Source organism: Solenopsis invicta, chromosome 3 (genome assembly GCF_016802725.1).
Source record: "Solenopsis invicta isolate M01_SB chromosome 3, UNIL_Sinv_3.0, whole genome shotgun sequence".
Taxonomy (NCBI): domain Eukaryota; kingdom Metazoa; phylum Arthropoda; class Insecta; order Hymenoptera; family Formicidae; genus Solenopsis; species Solenopsis invicta.
The window spans coordinates 3,317,242-3,338,549 of record NC_052666.1 but is presented as its reverse complement, the minus strand read 5'-3'; the positions used below and the strand labels follow the sequence as shown (position 1 = coordinate 3,338,549).

Below are 21,308 nucleotides of genomic sequence, written 5' to 3'. Positions count from 1 at the left end.
GTATACGACATAGCTGCTAAATAATTGTTAAATTTATTAATTTTATTTAACAATTAAAATTCGTAGGCTCGTTTTGAATAAATTTACTAATTATTAAGAAGAGCTCAGGAAACGCGTAAGTTAAATTTATCTGACTCACTTCCCGACAACATCTAAACCCTTCCTAATAATAAGTTAAATATATATTTTTTTTAATAAAAAATGAGTGCCGTACCCGGGAAAAGCCATCGTTTTGTACTGTACTACGAGAGTATCCGTGATTTTTTTCATGTCTCTACGCGTATGCGTACGATGTAGGTGCATTTCAATGTTTTTTAATTCCGGGAGCACCCAGCTTCCTATTCGCCTCTAGCTCCCGTGTTATGCTAGATTTGTCTGCCAGCTACATCAAGTAAAGCGACACCGAACTACTTTCTAAAGCATATCTTCCTATCCTTGACCAAAACTCCCCTCCTTAAATCCTTATCCCTTCTTTCCTATCTTGACTGTCGGTTGTAATTATTTCCCCGTTTCGCTCCGAATCAGTTGCCTCTAAGCACTTCGAAAGTGACGTTTGTGTATTCTTATTTTAAATTAAGACTCTACCGTGACTAAGACACAACTTTTCAAAACTTACAGGTAATACTAATTTTAGTTTTAATCCGTTCAATTTTCTTATCTTTTTATATTTTATTTATTGACTACTTTTTCTATTAATCACGCTTTTTTAACTTCTTTTTATAATTTAATACAACATTTTGATTTATAACCTTTTACATTTATAACCCCAAAAAATCTTTTTAATATTTATTTTAATTTATTTTACTTAATGGGAATGTCCCAATTAGTAACCTGTCCTAGTTAGTGAACGGGCACATACATTTTATTGGAATTGCAAGGAAATTTTGCATTACACATCTTTAGTATTAACATTTTAACGTTCTAATTTTAAAGTAGTACATGTTTATATGAGTTCTTATCATTTTTTTCTTTTATTTTATTAGTTTAAGCATATTAAATGCGAGCACATGTCACCCAGGCGTATGTGTGACGTTAGCTTTTAAGATACGAGAAATTTATGATGCACTTGTGTCAATTAATGATTGTATTTAGATTATATATTTTATCAGAAATGGTGATAAAAGTGATCGCTTATATTATTTGGACGTAGAAGAAATTAACAGTAAATGCAAATGTATTACATGGCTAGTTAAAAATAAAATAATGGTGGTGATTACTAATATGTACCGAAAAATATACGTGTCAAAATAGTGACCGACTAGATAAAATAGATTGAATTAATGTGATTTTTTTATTTGCTTCAGGAAATAATCTCATGTTATTATTAAATTTTAGTTTATTTTCACATTAGCTTGTTTTGCAGCTTTTTAACGTTAAAAAAATCCGCACAGTAAATGATTTCACAATCTCTAATAAAAATAATTGACATATTTAAGATGTACTATATTTTCGAAATGATACTTTCACAAAATTATTTTTTCTTACCGAAAATTGCATTTTTCTCATGTCCAGATCAATTTTTGCATAAAAGTCGCAAATTTATTCATTTTAACCTATCCATACTTGACACTTCGTTTGCATTTCACTAATTGGGACAAACATAGGTTACTAATTGAGACAAAGCAAAATCGAACGGTTACTCGTAGATACATTTACATGAAGCAATATATTCGTTATTTATTGAATATGTATAGCATTATAAAATTATTAGCGAAAGTTTCTATTAATAAAATAATCTAGTTTTCCAAGAATACAAAGGGTTTTAATTGAAAACCAAGTTTTATATATTTAAATCTCATCCATAATTTTCACGGCCTTACCTGTTCATTAACTCGGACACTTATTTATTACTTATTTATTGCGCTCGGTAGTTTATAGTGTGAGTCGTTTTAATTTCCAAAATATGTGTCTACACACGTTTCCGAGAGGTCATGATCATCTTATGTTAATTTATAACTAACAATCACTGGACGATTTTTATTTACGGATTTCCATAGATTTGGTAATTGTTATAATTATTGGTTGGTTTGATATTTAAAAAATTAGGATCAAACATTGTTGTTAATTATTGTTACTGATGCTTGCTTTGTTTGTACTAAAGAAGACCGTTTATTAAAACGTCGAAACGTCCATTTAAAATTTGAATTTATTTCTTTGTTATTGCGTACAACACTTAGCGTGAATCTCGAGCAAATTTATTCATCTTTAATTTTCATTAATTTTATTATTTTGGCATAACTTTGACATAAGTATTTCGAAATCTATTAAATAATAAATTAATTGATTAACGGATTTTCACCCTTTTTTACATAAATTTAATGAAGTTTGTTTTACTTTCTTGGAAATTTTAATAATTTTTTATTAAAATCTGCAAACGTGAATTATGGAAAACTGTTGTGAACTTATAAATACTTTATCATAAATTATTGTATTATAAAACTGTATGAACAATATGATAAAGACTCTCGAAACAAAAATATAAAAATATAATGTTTAAGTCTATGAGAGTGCAGCGCGGTTGATTTTGCGCGGAAATAAATAGTCATTTATAGACTGAGAATCACTTAATCAATCAACATTAATCTTTGAATGTTTCAACTCTCCTGGGCGTCATCATCAGCAAAAAATTTTGAATACTTAAATCAGAAATTCGTAAACAATCTTATCCTCTTAACGAATCAGTGCTGCAGTCATCGCCAATTCCATGTGGTTGTCACTACCGGTTTGCCGATTTCAAATTGAAAATTATTTTAACGTGATATGGGGGGAGTTTTGATCACCCTATAATTGATGTTATGTAATAGTAACTTTAAAGAGTTGTAGAATCGAGTGACTTGCCATTAAAAATCGACGATGACTCTCAAAGCTATGGATAAGGCATTTGACAATATTAATTATTAAACAGAATTAGGAAAAGCCGCACTCAGCACAAGATGTTTCCAATCGAGCGGTTCCCAATCGATTGGTCGTTAAGCGTACATAAATCAGGTCGGAGATACATTGATTTAATAGGATATAGACAAGCAACTCAAAACAATAAGTATAAATCGTGGAGAATATAAACATAAATACGTGATTCCGCCGTGAAGAAATGTGTCCGTTGATAGATATGATCAAAAAAAATTGAGTAAATAAATTAATACATAATTATTTAAAAAATACTAAAGAGTCGGATCATAAAAAGACATAGGTAAATTAAATACATAAATAATTGAGTAAATAAACGGACACGTGAAAGGTTCCTACTTTAAGATTGCAATCTCTTTAACAGAGAAAGATACGCATGATGTAAATATTCGGTATCCGATTGTGAGTTCAAGCCATTTATTTGCATCTAAATGTGCAACATTTCGGACACTAGTCGCTTTCCAAGGAAACGATCAGAATCAAGAATTTTGATGTTCTCTCATTCATATTCATGATTAAACTCTATACGGTATTCAATAATTACGGAGGGGTTCCAATTAATGTTGTTGCGATGTTCCGTTATTCATGTTTTCAGTTTCTTGCTTGTCTGGCCAACGTATTAAGCATCGCATTCTTTATAAGCGATTTTGTATACAACATTTTTCATAGAACTCATTAGGAGAGTATTCTTCTGTCCTTTAATAAACCTGTTTAATTTGTAGAGACTAAAAAAGGCCGGTTTTACATGTAGATTCTTCGTAATAGATAAAAGTTTTTCAGAAATATTGGGAATGTATGGTAATAGGAACCACGGAGTTTTTTTCTCTTACAGTGGAATCATTCGTCATCTCTGGTTTTTTGTGTGTGTGTTTATAAATCAGTGATTTCAACCGGCTATTAATAGTCTCAAAGATAATCTTTACATAGTAAACATTATGTAACAGTATATTAATAATAAGCTCAAGGTTCTTTTTCTGGAATTTAGGGTTCGATAATAAGAATGCTCTGTCAACCATTCCCATAATTGTTCCTCTTTTTTGTGACAGTGGGTGTGCCGAAAGAAAATTAAGGTATCTACCTGAAAAAGCAGGCTTGTGATACCAGTCAATCATAAATATGTTATCGGTTTTTAAAAAACAGTAAAAAATTATTTAATAGCTACAGCTCAAATGGCATCAAATTTCAATCTGAAATGGTTTGTAGTTGTTTGTAGTTTATGAATTTTTGTTTGCAGTTGAAAAATAAATATGTTATCGGTTTTTAAAAAACAATAAAAAATTATTTAATAGCTACAGTTTAAATGGCATCAGACTTCATTCTAATATTGTTTGTAGTTGTTTGTAGTTCAAAATTTATTTTATAATTAAGGATAAGTATATTATTGATTTTTAAAATCAACTACGAACAAAAATTCTTACACTACAAACAACTACAAACGATTTTTAACGACGACATGATGTAATTTTTTTTTATTGTTATTTAATAACCAGTTGTTATTTAAAAGTTAATTATAAACATATTTTTTAACTACAAACAAAAATTTTGATACTACAAACAACTACAAACAATTTTATATAGAAGTAGGATGCCATTTGTGCTGTAGTTATAAAATAATTCTCAACTGTTTTTTAAAAATTAATAACGTTCTTATTTTTAAACTATAAACAAAAATTCTTGAACTACAAACAACTACAAACGATTTCAGATTGAAATCTGATGCCATTTGAGCTGTAGCTATTAAATAATTTTTTACTGTTTTTTGAAAACCGATAACATATTTATTTTTTAACTACAAACAAAATAATGTTTACTACAATCATTTACAGACAAAATCCTACAAGAAACACACTTTAAAATCTGATTTTGTAAAAGTCGGGTGCCAACTTCACGGAGGTGTGATAGCGTTTGTCTTTTGTTGCTCGCTATAACTTAAGGACCGTATACACTAGCGCGATGTGCGACGTGTTGCGCAATATGCGATGAACTATATCCAGTGATCGCACTGGTAAAGACCGTTCCGTTAAAAAGAGTAAATTGATCCAGGTTGATTATGAAGAAAATAATCGATTATAATTATTCTCCTTAATTAGACAATTTTTTTTTAACTGAGGGGAAAAATTAGTAAATTTTAATAAATATTTATTTGAGTACTACTGAACGTTTAATAATACTATTAAATGTAAATATATTTATTTAGTACAATTAAAAACCATTAATTTTATTTTATTAATTTTTTATTGAATAATACTGTTATATCACGCAAATAGAATTTTTCAAATACCTTTTTTTTGTGTAGAATTCAAAAGTATTATCACTAGTCGGCATAGGGTATCGTATCCACAAATGTGTTTTTTACGGCCAATGAAGTGTAGACACATAATTCAAATAAATATTTTTTTGTTTCAAATTAGAGATATTATCTACATTCGATTTCTTAATTTAAAAGATATTGAATTTATTAAAGTAATAAATAATTTCTCTGTTTTTGGCGACTTGTTTAAAAAAAAAAACAGATTTTCTTCATTATAATAAATTTTTTTTTATTTTTAAATAAATATTTTCTTATTTTTAAATATTTCATATTTAATCTTAAAAATAATATTTTTCTTAATTCAACGAATAATTTAATAGATGAAATGTAACGCTTTTCTAAATAAAGTAAATATTTATTTAAGTTAAAACATTTAATTTCAATGTAATGTATTTATTTAATCAAAAAAGATTTTTTCTCAGTGTATAATATATAATATAATGAATTTATACATCTTTATAAAAATATAATGCGTAGGGCTAATAAGAGTGTAGCGCGGTTGATTTTGCGCTGAAATAAATAGTTATTTATAGACTGAGATTCATTTAATCAATCGACATTAATCTTTGAACGTTTCAACTCTCTTTGGCATCATCAGCAAAAAATTTTGAATACATAAATCAGAAATTCGTAAACAATCTTATCCTCTTAACGAATCAGTGCTTGAGTCATCGCCGATTCCATGTGATTGTCACTGCCGGTTTGCCGATTCCGAAGTGAAAATTATTTTAACGTGTTATGGGGAAAGTTTGATCACCCTACAATTGATATTATGTAATAAACTTTAAGTAACTTTAAAGAGTTGTAGATTTGAGTAACTTACCATTAAAAATCGACGACGACTCGCGAAGCCATGGATAAGGCATTTGACAATAGTAGTTATCGAACGGAATTAGGGAAGGCCGCAGTCAGTACAAGATGTTTCCAATCGACTCGACTAGTCGTTAAGCGTACATAAGCAGGTCGGAGATACATTGATTTAACAGAATATAGACAAGCAACTTAAAACAATAAGTATAAGTCGTGGAGAATATAAACATAAGTACGTGATTCCGCCGTGAAGAAATGTGTCCGTTGATAGAGTTTGTCAAAAAGAATTGAGTAAATAAATTAATACATAATTATTTAAAAAATACTAAAAAGTCGGATCATAAAAATACATAGATAAATTAAATACATAAATAATTGAGTAAATAAACGGACACGTAAAAGCTTCCTTCTCTAAGATCGCAATCTCTTTAACAGAGAAAGATACGCATTTATTTTTAACTACAAACAAAATAATATTCACTACAATCATCTACAGACAAAATCTTACAAGAAACACACTTTGAAATTCGATTTCGTAAAAGTCGGGTGCCAACTTCACGGAGGTCGCTATCACGCGCGACAAGCGTTTCGTGTCCGTTACTGTTATCCTGTGTTCTGTATATCGTGTGGTACCACGGCCGCGTGCGAGTACTACTTCATCGTTTGGAGTCCAATTTCCTGCAATTTAGACTTGTTATTTTGCTGTAATTATATTGAAGTTATACATTTACGATTCGAGCTACATTAAATCCTAATGCGTCTTTATTATAGGGGGGACCGGGACAAACCGTTAGACCTTTTTTTTCTTTTGTAACTCTCCTGAGTCCTATATTAAAAAAAAAAAAAAAAAAAAAAAAAAAAAAGAGAGAGCCGGTTTGAAAGGTTGAACCTTCCCCTTCACAATGCCGGTATAGATAGAACATGCAAATGTACTTGCTTTAAAGTACATATAAAAATGTCGACCAATGCCAATAATTAAGAATAGTCCCAAGCCCGGGGTAATTCGTAACTAGTCCGGGAATATTTCGAAATTTCTATTTTTCACAGATTTTGAAAGTCTGTAAAAAAGCTGTTGTTAAGACTTTCTTTTATTTAAAAAAGGATGTAGGTATACAAAAAACAAATGCAAACATACACGTTTGCATGTTCTTTTATGCCATTGGTGTGATTTCCTAACCTCACAAGTGTCAATCTTTAACGCTTTATAATTTTTTACTTGCTTAAGAGCAACGATTTTATATTCATATTTATGTTTTATGTACTAAAATACACAATATTATCAAGTTTGAACTAAACCATTGAAGAACTTTACTTCAATACTTAACTCTGCGTAACGCAAACGTTCGTAACACAACTCAACTGTTAAAATGATTATTAATACAATCATAAATACAAAATCCTTTAAGATCTATTATACTAGTAAAACATCACAATTATTTTTAATTTTGTCTGTAATTAATATTTTAACAATAAAAAATTCTGGCTATTCTAGTGCAATTTTAGCTTATGGAAAGTTAATATCATTGAAAATCGTTATTCTCTGTTGCAAGCTACATACATAATAAACAAATGACAATAGCTATAACAATTAATGTACAAGAAAGCCTTATTTCTTAATACATTATTTATAAAAAAATATATTTATTCCAGAAAATTGATATACATATTTGTTTCTTCCTATAGTTAGAAAGTTGAATAATATTATAATATGTTGCCATAAACCATAAAATAATGTATACTTATTAAAATTACAACACATTTTAATAAAAACGACTGATTTATCCACTCTGTTACAAACTTTCGTTGCACTGAATAAACGTGTTGTCAGCGGTATTAATTTAACCATAAAATAATGTATACTTATTAAAATTACAACACATTTTTATAAAAACGACTGATTTACCCACTTTGTTACAAACTTTCGTTGCACTGAATAAACGTGTTGTCAGCGGTATTAATTTCCTATTCAGTCTTTATCTACTTCCTATGACATATCTTTTAAGCATATATTTCAAACATAAAGCGGGTTTTTAAATGGTAAATTTAAAAGTGGGCTTTATTTAGTATTGGGCCTTATTTGCCTCAAGTACCTTAAATAGGTTCTGTAACATGGCTGATGAAGAGACTCAAAAAATATTAAAAGATTTAAAGCTGGAAAATCTCAAATCAAATTAAAAATTTTGAAAGTAAGTTGTTTAATTGTTAATATCGTTTGTCATGTTTTACCAAGTTTGTAATATGCAGTTTATTAAAAAGTATATAATAAATATTAGATTATTACATACAAAATTATACGGAAAACGATAGATGTTAATGGACACATTTTCAATGAAATTATAAAATCTTTTTGTTTAATGAATTAAACAAAAAAATCTTATGATTTCATTGAAATAGTTATGTAGATAAAAAACTAGAGAAAAAACTAACTAAAAAAATATTTACATAAATAAATAAAAATGTTGTAAAATATATCCATTAATGTCTTTGGTTTTCAACATTATTTTGTATGTAACAATGTAACATTTATTATATATTTTTTAATAAAATAAAATGTTTGATTCTTAAAGTTATTATATGAAACCTATAATTTTCCATTACTTAAGAAATACATTTGATATTTTTATAAAGAAGGGCATTATGAAAAGATCTGTTTTTGCTCTACTCGAAGAAAGTAAAAAGAATGTTTCTTTTACTTTTTAAAGTACAGAATTCGTTAGTGTTAATTAAAATTACGTTACATTTTGTCTTGTGAAAAATTCCGATGTCAAGCGTTTTTCCGATTTAAATTGTCTATGTGTTCCCATTATTTTTAATTAACATTATTTGTAACAAAAAGTTCCCAATACGACTTTCCCATAGATCTTCTATTTCAAAATTAAATTTTGTAAATGATTATAATAATTTTAAATTTCTATTACCAGGACATGTTGACGATTACTATTGTGTTCTATGGGCGAGATTATATGGAACTCGTTATGAAATCAATAATTTTATAAATATAAAAACATATGCGTCTCTAGTTTTTGGGAAAATTAAGTACATTATAATTAATAAATGTAAAAATGTATTTTTCTTATTTAATAAGTACATCAATTTGTGTTATTGCGAGAACTATGGAGCATATAATGAAAAAGAACTATGGAGCATATAACGAATGGGGATTTATTGCTCAAAATAAATAATCTTGTAGATTACAAAGTTTACAATGCTCACATTATGTCAAATAATAAATATTATATTCCTTCTTTTTTATAACTATTATATGTTAAAAGTTTTGATATATAAGTATAAAGCTTTTAGATTCGTTATAACGTACTTTTTCCTCTTTTTCTACTAATATTATTTTTTTAGTATTGTATGTTCACAATTGCGATACTTTCTGTTACTTATTAGTAACAATATATGCATTATAATAAAATGTTTTATTAGTAACAAAGTATGCACTATAATAAAATGTTTTATATGACTCAAATGTTTTCTTTATTTTATATACAAGGTAAATTCATTATTTTGATAAGAATATCATCTTGAGAACTTAAAAAAATTTTTTATGCTTAGATATTCGTATTATTAGAATTGAGTAATTTAGCAAGTCTAGAAGAGAGTTGCCGACTGATCAGGTGACCATTGCAGTATGAATAACACTGATCAATCAAATAATTCTGTGATTGGTCGAAATAATGTATACCCTAATAGTAACGTGATTAGTTGGTGCTTCTCTCCTAGGTTCGTTAAATCACCCCATTACACAATAGTACGAATATTAAAACACAAAGAATATTACTCATTAATTAAAAAAATATAATCTAAAAGAAAAGAATTATGTTTTTGTATTGATTAAACAGTTTTCAACATTGATAATATATTTATTGAAGCAAACAAATATATTTATTTATTAATAAAAAAATGTTATTTATTTCAAAAAGACGTTTTGTTATTAATACAATAGTTTACTTGTATTAAAGAAAATTTTTTGATTAACATCTAGAATTATTGAAATAAGTATCAATATTTTTAAAAATAAATATATATTTTTTAGAATATAAAGTGTTCTTTTTCTGTTTTAAGAAAATTATTTTGTCTTATTAAAACATTTATTTTAAATTAATACAAATTGTTTCAATTAAGAGTTCCAACTTTTAAAATAAATACTGGTACTCTTTAATTAAGTAAATATTGTTTAAATTTAATTTGTGTGGCTATAACTCGAAAACGACTTATTTCCCAGGTAGCACGGTAGATCGATTGTAGCATTCTAAATTCCACAAACTATAATGCAGTTACAACCGCTCTCCCTACGTTCCTCAATGCTAGCAAGTCGTAATCAACACTGGAAGGGTAAATGTTATTCTTGATGAGGAAGCCTGTTAGCTCATACAATATCTAAATTGTATCCGAACACATTTTCTTAATTGTTTTGCCTCATAGTAGATTGAGCATAACGCACATTTTGTGACAGCATATACTACGCTACAGTAGTTCAAAATCATTTGTACTTTTCGCTCCCGCTTCTATCGCTTTACAGTAGATCAAAAGTAGCTAGTATTTTATCTATGCTTCCTTTAACCTGCAGTAGATCATAAGTAATTAATATTTTAGTTCCACTTCTATCACACTACAGTAGATCGAAAGTAATCTGTATTTTATGCCCGCTTCTATCGCACTACTGTAGATTGAAAGTAATTTGTATTTTATGCCCGCTTATATTGCACTACAATTCTTTGAATGTACCTCACATTTCTGTCTGTCTATGCACTATATACTATATTAACAGTCCTCTATAAATTTCCGTAAAATTTTATATTTAGATATTATTAATTTATATTCATTAAATTAATATAAATTGTTTATAATATTGATAATTTGATAATGACCTAAATAATCACTTATTTGTAAAAAAAATTATTTAAAATGCAAAAGCAGTCTCTCGGAAAAAATAAAATGAATAGGTAATTAAACTGTATGTTATTTATGTACACTTTTAATTATATTTTCAACGGAAATTGTCTACGAAAAGTTAAAATAAATGTCATAGATCTTTAGCTTGATTGATCCTTAATTTGCTATAGTATCAATAGTTAAAAAATTTTTGGAATATGTTAAAATAATGAAATCAAGTAACTATGTATTAATGTTTTATTATATAAGATAATATATATTGTTTTATTACAAAAAATTATATTATATGATTTACGTGTAATCAGGTCATGCTAGCCGCCGCATACTTAGCAGCAAGCAGATTTTCAGCGCGTGACTTCTCCAAAGCATTGACATTTCCGTGCTCCTTTCTGTGCTCAGACATATAATGTCGCTGCTGTGCATTTTTTATAATCTTTGACATCTCTAATTCGTAGTCTTTAACTGAAATATTTTTGAAATTTTCAATTTTCCGGAGAGCACCTACAATAAAAATATGTATAAAATAAATTTAGAACTAAGCTTAGAAATAAAGAGTAAATATCATCAACAGCAAAATAATAATTAAATTTTCGACTGCACAGAAGCACAGAGAGTGAACTAGTCTACTCGTATTAGTTCAACTTGTTTGCATCATCACGTTAATGAACATACAGCAAGACTTTAAGACAGTGACCATTCAGAACAATGACGTCTCCAAATTTTCAAACTGACCTTTCTGTTCCACTTTTTAATTCTACCACAAAACCTTTTGCTTCTGTCAAACATTGAGAGAAGTTCATAGTAGTAGGTCTGCTCAAAAAATGGAGAAACTACTCCTCATCACTATCACTGTCGTAAAGATTAAGAAGAGCAGAACCGATTCAAACTAATATTTTTATTTGTTCCTCATTTGTTGTAAAAAAATTTGTTACTGTTTTTTTTTTTTTAAATTGATATTACGCTAAAGGAAGATTAAGGTAGCATAACAATATACATATAAAAATAAAATTTCACATAATAATAATGTAAGAATTTGTTGCTAATTTGTTGCTCACAAAATATCCGAGTTTTGAATTTGTTGCTTGCAAAATAAGTGTAAAAAAGTTTGTTGTAATACGACTCAAACAAATCACATGTGCATTTGTATCTGCCAAAGGATACAAATTATGGCTAGTTGCCTTGCGGAAAACTGACTTTAATACAAGCAGAACAAAATAGACAATTTGAATAATTATTAATTACTTATTTTTTTGAAGAGATAATGTATTTATTGTAGTACATAGATATATTCTTTCATTTAAAAAATAATCTTTTTTCAATTTAAATGAACGTACATATTGCGACCCGGGTATGTTACTATCTAGTGCTCGGCAAGTGATAACATTAGATTAACTTTTAAATCAAAGAGTCAAGTCAATCCAAGATAATTGAAATAATTTTCATAATTACCATAATATTTTAGACTCAAAGCTGTTTCCCGGAATCGAATTTTTTTATCTCCCTCTTTCCACGTGAAAGATGACTTTATTAATTTGTCTGTCACGCTTGCTTTTAAAAAACCATCCAAGGCATTTGATATGTTGAACCCTCCGAGGAGAACAAAATATTTTTCCTGAGAAAAGGTTTAAGACCTACTTTAGTTTCCGAGTTTTATATACAAGTACACTAAAGAATGATTATAATATAAATGTGTGTGTACACACACTTGGTATGAAGTTATTTTATTTTAACTTACCAAAATAGTCAATGCTTTCTCATCATTTATAAGGCTATGAAATTGTTCAACTGTTTGCAGAGGAAGATTCAATTTTTGAACTTCTTTTATGACAGCTGTGCTAGTACTTTTTGCATTTCCAAATTGATTTATAACTTCTAATATTTTTTCCTGTCCCTTTTTTAACTCTCTAGAAAAATTTAGAAAGGTTTTATCCACATACATATACATACATGTAAATATACACGTACACACATATATTTGCTAATTAAAATATTAGCTATGAATAAGTTAACAATCGAACATTAAGGTACTTTTAAAGTTTCATATTTAAATAAATAAATAATATTTACTTTATTTCAAATAATATTGATTTTAAAGTTGATATTGGTATATTAACATTTTCTTCTTCCTCGATTTCTGAATCCTTGTTTAAGACATTTTCATAATTTTTGGGGGAACTTGTTGCTGAAAATTATCAAAAATATATTTTAAAAGAAATAATACCTGTAGATTTATTTAAACTTTTTACATAAAATGTTAATATGTAATTTTTTAAAGTACAAAAACTATAACTTTAAATATATATAATTATTATTATGAACAATTTGGAAACTTAAGTTTGTCAATCATATTCTTATTCCTTCGTGTAAAGAAATTGTAAACACATTAATTGAATTTTGAAGATTTTATTCAACTAATAAATTCAATGTTAATGGTGCTTCGAACAAATATAACTGATAAAAAAAAAACTTGTGAAAAATAACATTAATATTTGACGTAGAGTGATTTTTATGTTTTGCATGTAAAATGCGTATATATTTATTATGAAATTTTATTTTATAAATATAAATAAATTAAATATCATTATTTGATAGAAATAAAATTTATTAAATTGGTGAAAATTCTTTCTTAGAAGACAGTTACGAATGAAAAATGTGAAGAGCAACTATGTAAAATGGGATTACAGTCTTTTTAATGTGTATTCCATACAAATTTTTTATTTCTTGCTTTCTAAAATTTAGATAACGTTTTTTATAATAGTATAATATCTCTGGAAAATTATATCTGCTTGTGCACTTAAACTCGAGCTACAGAATTACAAAAGGAATTAGAGATTATTTTATTATATTAATTAGGATTATAAAATTTTAGAATATGACATAGCAATCTGGGAAAGATTTTCTATGAATTTAATGCTGTAGTATTAACACAAGAAAATTCAGAGATCAATAACTCTTACGAGAAAATACAAATCGAATAAACACTAAAATTTGGGTGTTTCATGAAGGTTTACATTCAATTAGGTAGTTATTTCGGACCGTCAACGTATGATTGAGTGTATTTTTTCATAAGGAAATATTAATCGTATACTAATACCTTGCATTTTATATTTTTTTCTTTTTGGACTAAGGATCTCTTCATTATTATTGTTTCTGAAGTTTCGAGTAAAATTAGAGATGTCTTGTAGTTCCCGATTTTCATCAGACTCTAGCCTTGCCATAAAATCCTTGGCAACCGGAGTTTTTTTTAGTATGGTTTGAGGACTTGGAGGATCCATGGGATAAGACTTTGTTACCTATGTGGGGATGAATTAAATAATATATTTTAATATATCAAATACGTTAAAACGTTTAATAATAAAAGTAATATTTTTTGAAAACTAATTTTTGTTAAGCGTAAGGATATAAGCTTATTTTAATAAACAGTAATGGATGCATTTTTATTAATTTTTTGTGATAAAAAATACATGTATACTTTCTGTATAGTTAGGTTAGGTTAGGTTCTACATATGAAAGTATATACACTTGTTTGCAAAGTTAATCTTGATACCTTGAACAATATTGAATTATGTGTCTACATACTTATGTATGCTTGATCTTTGAGGCTCTCGTCTCTGAGTGAGTACTACGTTGCAAAAGATCATTCACCCAACAACGACTACATACCGTACCCGTTAATCCTGTTGTCTCCTCGTTTCAAACAATTTCCAATGTCAAGAGTGAAAACTTGAGATGATGATTTGGAAGTATTCTGCTGATTCCGGACACTAGCTATCTTTCTCAACAAGAAGTCACACGCTTTGAATCGCAACACCTTTCGAATTTTCGAGGCGCAAAAACCATGGTCTTAGGCGCCATAAATGGGGTCACGTGATAGTCGTGTGCGCTCGAAGCGAATGATGTACACTCGGAGTGCGCACGAACATATGATGTAGCAGTTCTCGCTTGTGTGCGTGATAGTGCTTTGAGCTCAAAATGGCATCACTGCGTAATCACAACTCTGCAATGCAGCTCAATCAATATTCAATATAACAATATCTCAAAGAAGTAACATAATAACAAAATAATAAAAAATAAATATGAAAAATATTATGCATATACATATGTACATATTTGACAAAAAGACAATAACAAAATAAAACCATATAGAACAAATTATATCTATCTATCTATCTATCTATCTATCTATCTATCTATCTATCTATCTATCTATCTATCTATATATATATATATATATATATATATATATATATAGATAATTTGTTCTTCAAGAAATATTTAGAGGAATGTTAAAGTAAATTGAGTAATTAAAACACTAGCAGACGCGTGTACCCGCGCAATACTTGTAATAGTAAAGTGTCATTCACGTTTTCAAATAATAGAGTTGAGTAATTTTGAATGAATATATATTATTCGTAAACATATGCGTACATACTTTATTAAATATTATTTAATGCAACCATTCAGCATTATATATCGCTGCAATAACAGAAATATCATTTTCGTAATATCTTTCACAATTTTTCCAATAAGGCATTTTATACGCTTTACATTTAATATCGCACGGTAAAATATCAAAATATATTTGTCGTAGTTCGCTACATTTATAAATATCAACGTGTGTTGAATTGAAATCTTGATCAATTTCATAAAGATTCTCCACTTTATAAAACATTTTCCCAACAAGACGATAGGTGCTATCGCTGTATTTTAAAATATTGACAATGATAATAATTCTGCCATCGTGTAATATACAACAGTTATTCTTATCATCTAAACTGTAAGTAAAATTGTTAATTCTTATTTAATTAAATTGGAGTAATAAATTATTTTCTATTACAACAGGTCGACAATTGTTTTCGGAAATCTTTTTTGCAAGATAAGCAGTAATTATTTTGCTTGAGTTTAATTGAACATGAAAGATCTTATTGGTAATTTTTTTTTCTTCGTAACGTTTATAAATTTGCTCCAGTTTCTTCGTGCGACTTCTTATTATCTTGCGAAAAAATGTCATGTTGTTTTCAAAAGGAAAACAAGAAAAATGATCTAAAGATCCAAATTTTCGAACATCTTCTGTGAGATGAATTAAACAATGAATGTTATATGACAAAAAATTTCTTCCGTATATATTTACGCTGTCGGAAACGAACGATTCTAACAATTTTTGTGCTTTGTTAATCTCAACGTCGTTCAGTTTTGGCTTAATTAAGAGGCGAATAGCGCAGTGTAGTTTTAAAAAATATAATATTCTGTTGTCTTTTCCGAATAAATCTAAGAGTACTGGGATTGAAGTATACAAAACGAACTGCCGAAATTCAGTAGCCTTGAATCGATGACAATCATGTAAACTTCTCGGAAGACGTGCGAACTCTTTTGGACAACTATATGCAGCTATTGTTAGTAAACGCTCGGAAATATGTCTTTGTGTTTCCATATTCAGTGCTCTTGGTTTAAATTTTCCATCAATCCATGCAGCCACTAAAATTTTTTTAACAACGCCAAGGCACACTAAATGCATGTAGTCGATGGGGACTTGACTTACTAATCCCATTGGTAAATCGTGAAATGCCGAAATGCCATTATGATGCCGATCGTCATTATTCTGAATATGAGAATCATTAATTTGAAAAGTAATGAATTCTTCGTCGGTTCTGGGAGCGTAGCCTATTCCTATATAAATGTGGGTCCGGTCGTTTTTATGACGTTCCCCAGGAATTTTACATTTAGGGCAACTGTAGTAGCCACCATGACCCTTAATATTGAGGCAATGATGTTTTGCTGGAGTGTCAGCGATAAATGCGTTGATTTGTAATTTAATATTTTTTCCATTATACATGAAGCCTGTATTTATTAATTTAATAATTTCGTTTTTAAATGCAGCAAAAAAATCTTTGAAATTAGCAGGCTGTTTTGTTCCTTGATAAAGACCTGCTATCATCGGGCGTTTATCAGATATATTTATAATTCGAAATTGAATCGGCCATACATCACATTGAACATTGTTATAAATGTTAGCGCCATCAGTAGAAAAATCTACAAGTAATACATGAGGTATTTCTGTATCAATATTTTTTAATTTTGTTATAATATTTGTTTCAATACCGATATGAAGATATCGGCCAGGCTCAATAACTTTTATATTTTCACATTTTCTAGGAGTCTTTAATAAACATCGAGCATCTTTTGGTATTTGCTGGAAACACTCATGTTGTCTAAGAACAGATAATATTCTATTTATCTGAACGTGAGTCATATTAGTTTCAACGCACACGTTAGTAAAGTTCGTAATAAAGTCAGTATTCGGGTACGCATCTGTAGAATTGTTACCACTTTTAAAATTGTCGTCATTGCTATATTGCTTGTCATCACTATTGTCTTCATATTCATCCAAATTGCTATCCAAAGTATCACTACTGTAGAAAATATCATCATCATCTGTTGGATCAAAAGAAACATCGATCGATACCAGTATCAGTAAACGGAGAAAATTTTATATTAAAAATTATTATGTACGGCAGTAGCCACGGACCACGAAGAAATTATAAAAGTTTTTATTGTTTTTCACACGTGAAACTTAGTAAAAATTAGATTGAACAATATAGGCTCATGAGAATTAAAATCAATTTATGTAAAACAAGGGCTAAGAGCCAAACGCAAATTATTAGTGCAACAAAATAATATAATCTGACTTAGTTTAATTTAGATGTTTCGGTCTATACATGAGACCATTTTCAGTAAATGTAAAATACATATCCAACGAGGAATATACTCAATTAAAGATTTCAGTATGTATATTTAAATATAATGTTAATTATAATTTTTTAAACAATTTTTTAAACTGATGTCATTTTTTCAATGTAGCGACAATAATTACAATTCAATTCTTTTTCGATAATGTTGAAGAATAATTGTATTGCCATATAATTTGTTTTTATTATTGACGTATGTATAAACGATGATTGTTAACATTTTGTAATTTATTAGACTTGAAAAGTTTTATATTTAAATTGCGCAAATCATTACACCGTCTTTGTCTCATTTGAAAAAGTTACGAAACTATGTACACAATATATATATTTATTTACCAGCGTGGCCTCGGTGGATGTGTATTTTACATTTACTGAAGATGGTCTCATGTAGACCGAAATTTAAATTAAATTAATTTTTAAATATATGATGTCAGATTATTTTGCATCAATAACTTGCGTTTGGCTCTTACCCCTTGTTTTATAAAAATTGATAGTACAAATTTTTGGTCCGCGGCTTCATGGTCTGTGGCTACTGCCGTACATAGTAATTTTTTTAACATAAACTTATCTCTAGGTAGCAATACCTGCTTCATCTTGAAAACTATTGTCACTTGCACTTTCAATATTTACACTGCTTGATGTTGCAGTACTACATTTATCATCTTCGATTGTTCTATTTGAAGATGTAGCTACACATTCGACAGCTCTAATTATCGAATTATAATGAGCTTGCTGGCGAAGTCGTTTCTGCTTGTCTGACAATTTGTCAAAACTTTTCCGGCTTCGTTTCGGAAATTTATCGGCGCTACTCATTGTTCTATAATTTTTTAATTTAATAAAATCTGTCATAACCTCTGCGATGCTTTCTTCGATGATACTGGGGAGGTACTGAAACCTAGCTTTCTTTTCGCTCACACAGATAAAAACAAAGAAATATGAAAACAAAGAATGATGATACATAATATATATTCTATATAAAATATATATTGGACAAAATGACGCCTCATCAGTCAACAACGGTAGCATGATAATATGATTAAACTCTCTATATGCTAGAGATGAACATACATTACGTATAAATGCGCATAGATCTATAATAATTGGATATATTCCATCAGTAATATAGTAATTAAAATGTTTCACCGTTGAACTACAACAGTAGCATGATATTATAATGAAATCTTATATTTCCGTAAAACACGTATGCATGAAATTAAATATAATCCTACTGTAATCAGGTAGATGCCATCAACAAGTAGTCACTATGACAGTGCTACATCATTTCGATACTGTTACTTTATATTAGTTAAGTTGTAGCCAATTTTTAGTATGCTCTCCAAATGTTACGAATAATATACACACACTATTGGATTAGTATATTTCAAACTGAAGTAAGAACATAGAAACTTCGAAAAGTTATACACAGTAGGATACATGTAGAATGCTTTTGGCAGAAAATTATTGATCAACTCATCGTGCAAGAATTGAGATAATTTTGTAGAACAATAATGTAGCGAAGAAACAGGTAGCTTCTTTATTTAATTTACTATGCGTGAAGAATTGTCAAACATTATTCACATACAAGTTGTACGTTCTCCTTTTGCTACCTGGGTTTCCGGACCTATGTTTATATAGCTCTTTTTTCTTCGTTTGAAGACCCGAATCACGTCCCAAAATATTTCGGGCGATTTTCCGGACACCCTGTACATAAATAAATAAATAAATATATATATATATATTTATATTTATATATTTATATAAAGTATATATATAAATGTATATATATATATATATATATATATATATATATATATATATATATATATATATATACAAAATACATGCCGATTGACGCCGCCGCCGCGCCGCCGTGACAAAAATTACCAGCGCCCGCCGCCGATACTTATAACATTGGTGCACAGCTCTAACTATAATTGAATATAAATTTCTACATGAGCGCATAACTTGACTATCTTCATACTCAGTCTTGTAGTTAGCTCCGCACGAAACAGATACACAACCGAGCACAGTACTTTATACATGCGCTATACTATTCGTAAGTTTTTAAATTATTAATGTATTCATCTGTTTAAATTATTGAGGACATGTTAAAAATTTTTACATTTTGGAATCATTTTATTCATCTACATTATTTTTATTCAGTTAAATTAGTATTAGTTATTTGAACAATTATTATTTATTTAAATTATTACATTTTAATAAAGAGGCTCGGAACATCGAGACGTTGCCTCACAGTGGACCATAGATTCAGACTGTTCTCGCATTTCATCGACGAATAAAACTATGCTAATTTTTATATAACGAGCAAAATCAGCATAGTTATAGAAATTTATATTTAAGTATAGTAATTCGACATTAAAAATGTAAATTAATGCAGCTAAAAGACAAGTACATTCAAAACGTTCCGCTATATCTTGGTTGTTAAGATTAAGATGAATTGTAATTCAAAAAACCTCCAAAAATAACTCGTTCTCTGCTTTATATTATTCATTCTTCAATTCTACTTCTTCTCATGTATTATTTCCATCTAGTAATTTCTTTTTTTCATTTATAGCCTCTTACCATTTTCATTTATCATATCCTGTTGTTGCTTCTTTATAAGTAAACATTACCTATTCTTGAAAACGGACACTTCCTCTGTGTTTTGGATTTTTTACACGTTTTTTCCCTTTGTAAGTCTTCATGATTTTCTTCTTGGTTATTATTTAAATTTCCTTTTTGTCTTTTTCTGTTGACTAAAGATCAATTTTTTTTGTTTTCATTATTTGCATCTTCTCACACAACCTTCATGTTTATTTTCCTCATCCTTATTTCAATCTAATAAATAAATTTAATTTTTCTTATTTGTGTAATATCATTAGTTTTAACATCAATAGTTTTTGCATGGTGAGCTGTTGAACCAATGATGAGCTTGTTTATCAATTAAGGAGCGTAACCATCCGGCGCTCAGGCACGTCGCACTCAAACAAACGCGCCCGTGACCTTCGAATTCCATGGACTGCAGCAGTACGTTTTTTCTATCCAAAAAACTGGAAATCCTTTCAATTTGTTAGCTTTATCAACGTCGCCTATGACAAAAACTATTCCTAAAAATAGCCAATAAACAAATGTTTAAAGACATAAAGCAGACTCGACTTATTATTTCTTAAATTATAAGTAATAACTTAACAAAATGTTTGAATATCATTATTTTTTTATTTGTTTAGTTAATACATAAAAGTTAAGACATGAAAATCATAAGACAGTCCGAGTGCGACGTATCTGAGCGCCGGATGGTTACGCTCCGTAATTGGTCAAATTTAACAGCTCACCATTCAAAAACTATTGATATCTCGATTTTTCTTTTGAAAACTTTATTATTTATTTTTATGTAAGAAATCTCGTAACGTATTTAGTGCTAGGTATTTTTTAAACACCCTGTATATAAACAAAACAATATTATATTTATTATATAAACAGAACAATATAACCACACATATCCTTATTAAATCCTAAATCAAACAAGAGTACTCTAATTTTATTCAATAAGGTTCTGTTCAACCTTTTTGCTTTACCGTTCTGCTGAATTATGTATGGTATAGTCGGAGCCACATTCCCTACCTAGGCCCGGGCCT

The 21,308-nt window shown here is 28.6% G+C and overlaps 2 protein-coding genes across 4 annotated transcripts in view; one reads left to right on the top strand and one right to left on the bottom strand.

The window, feature by feature from the left end:
- Positions 1–521: 521 nt before the first annotated feature.
- Positions 522–21,308, top strand: part of LOC105197333 (ATP-binding cassette sub-family G member 1) — a 39,205-nt gene continuing 18,418 nt past the window's right edge. Inside the window, exon 1 of one of the 2 annotated variants that reach the window (XM_039446923.1) lies at positions 522–618. The gene's annotated coding sequence lies outside the window, so the exon portion shown is untranslated. Of the gene's footprint in view, positions 619–19,582; positions 19,730–21,308 lie in introns of those variants that run through there. The other variant, XM_039446924.1, reaches the window with a different exon arrangement.
- LOC105202190 lies at positions 11,151–15,008 on the bottom strand. Of its 2 annotated transcripts, none has more exons than XM_039446957.1 (6): positions 14,596–15,008; positions 14,022–14,220; positions 12,995–13,109; positions 12,663–12,831; positions 12,377–12,539; positions 11,151–11,428 (listed from the first exon to the last, which is right to left on the bottom strand). In XM_039446957.1, exons 2-6 carry the CDS (start codon positions 14,200–14,202, stop codon positions 11,229–11,231), a joined length of 828 nt encoding a protein of 275 aa, XP_039302891.1. In that variant the 5' UTR covers positions 14,203–14,220; positions 14,596–15,008; the 3' UTR covers positions 11,151–11,228. The 2 variants fall into 2 exon arrangements, with proteins under 2 accessions (XP_039302891.1, XP_039302890.1); XM_039446956.1 differs by having other exon boundaries at positions 14,591–15,003.

Excerpts from the sequence above, each read along its gene's own strand:
- LOC105202190 (XM_039446957.1), bottom strand. The coding sequence starts at position 14,202 with ATGGATCCTCCAAGTCCTCAAACCATACTAAAAAAAACTCCGGTTGCC. Across the intron at positions 13,110-14,021 it reads AAAAAAATATAAAATGCAAG|CAACAAGTTCCCCCAAAAAT; the intron begins GTATTAGTATAC and ends GATAATTTTCAG. Across the intron at positions 11,429-12,376 it reads TTTGAGTCTAAAATATTATG|GTGCTCTCCGGAAAATTGAA; the intron begins GTAATTATGAAA and ends TTTTTATTGTAG.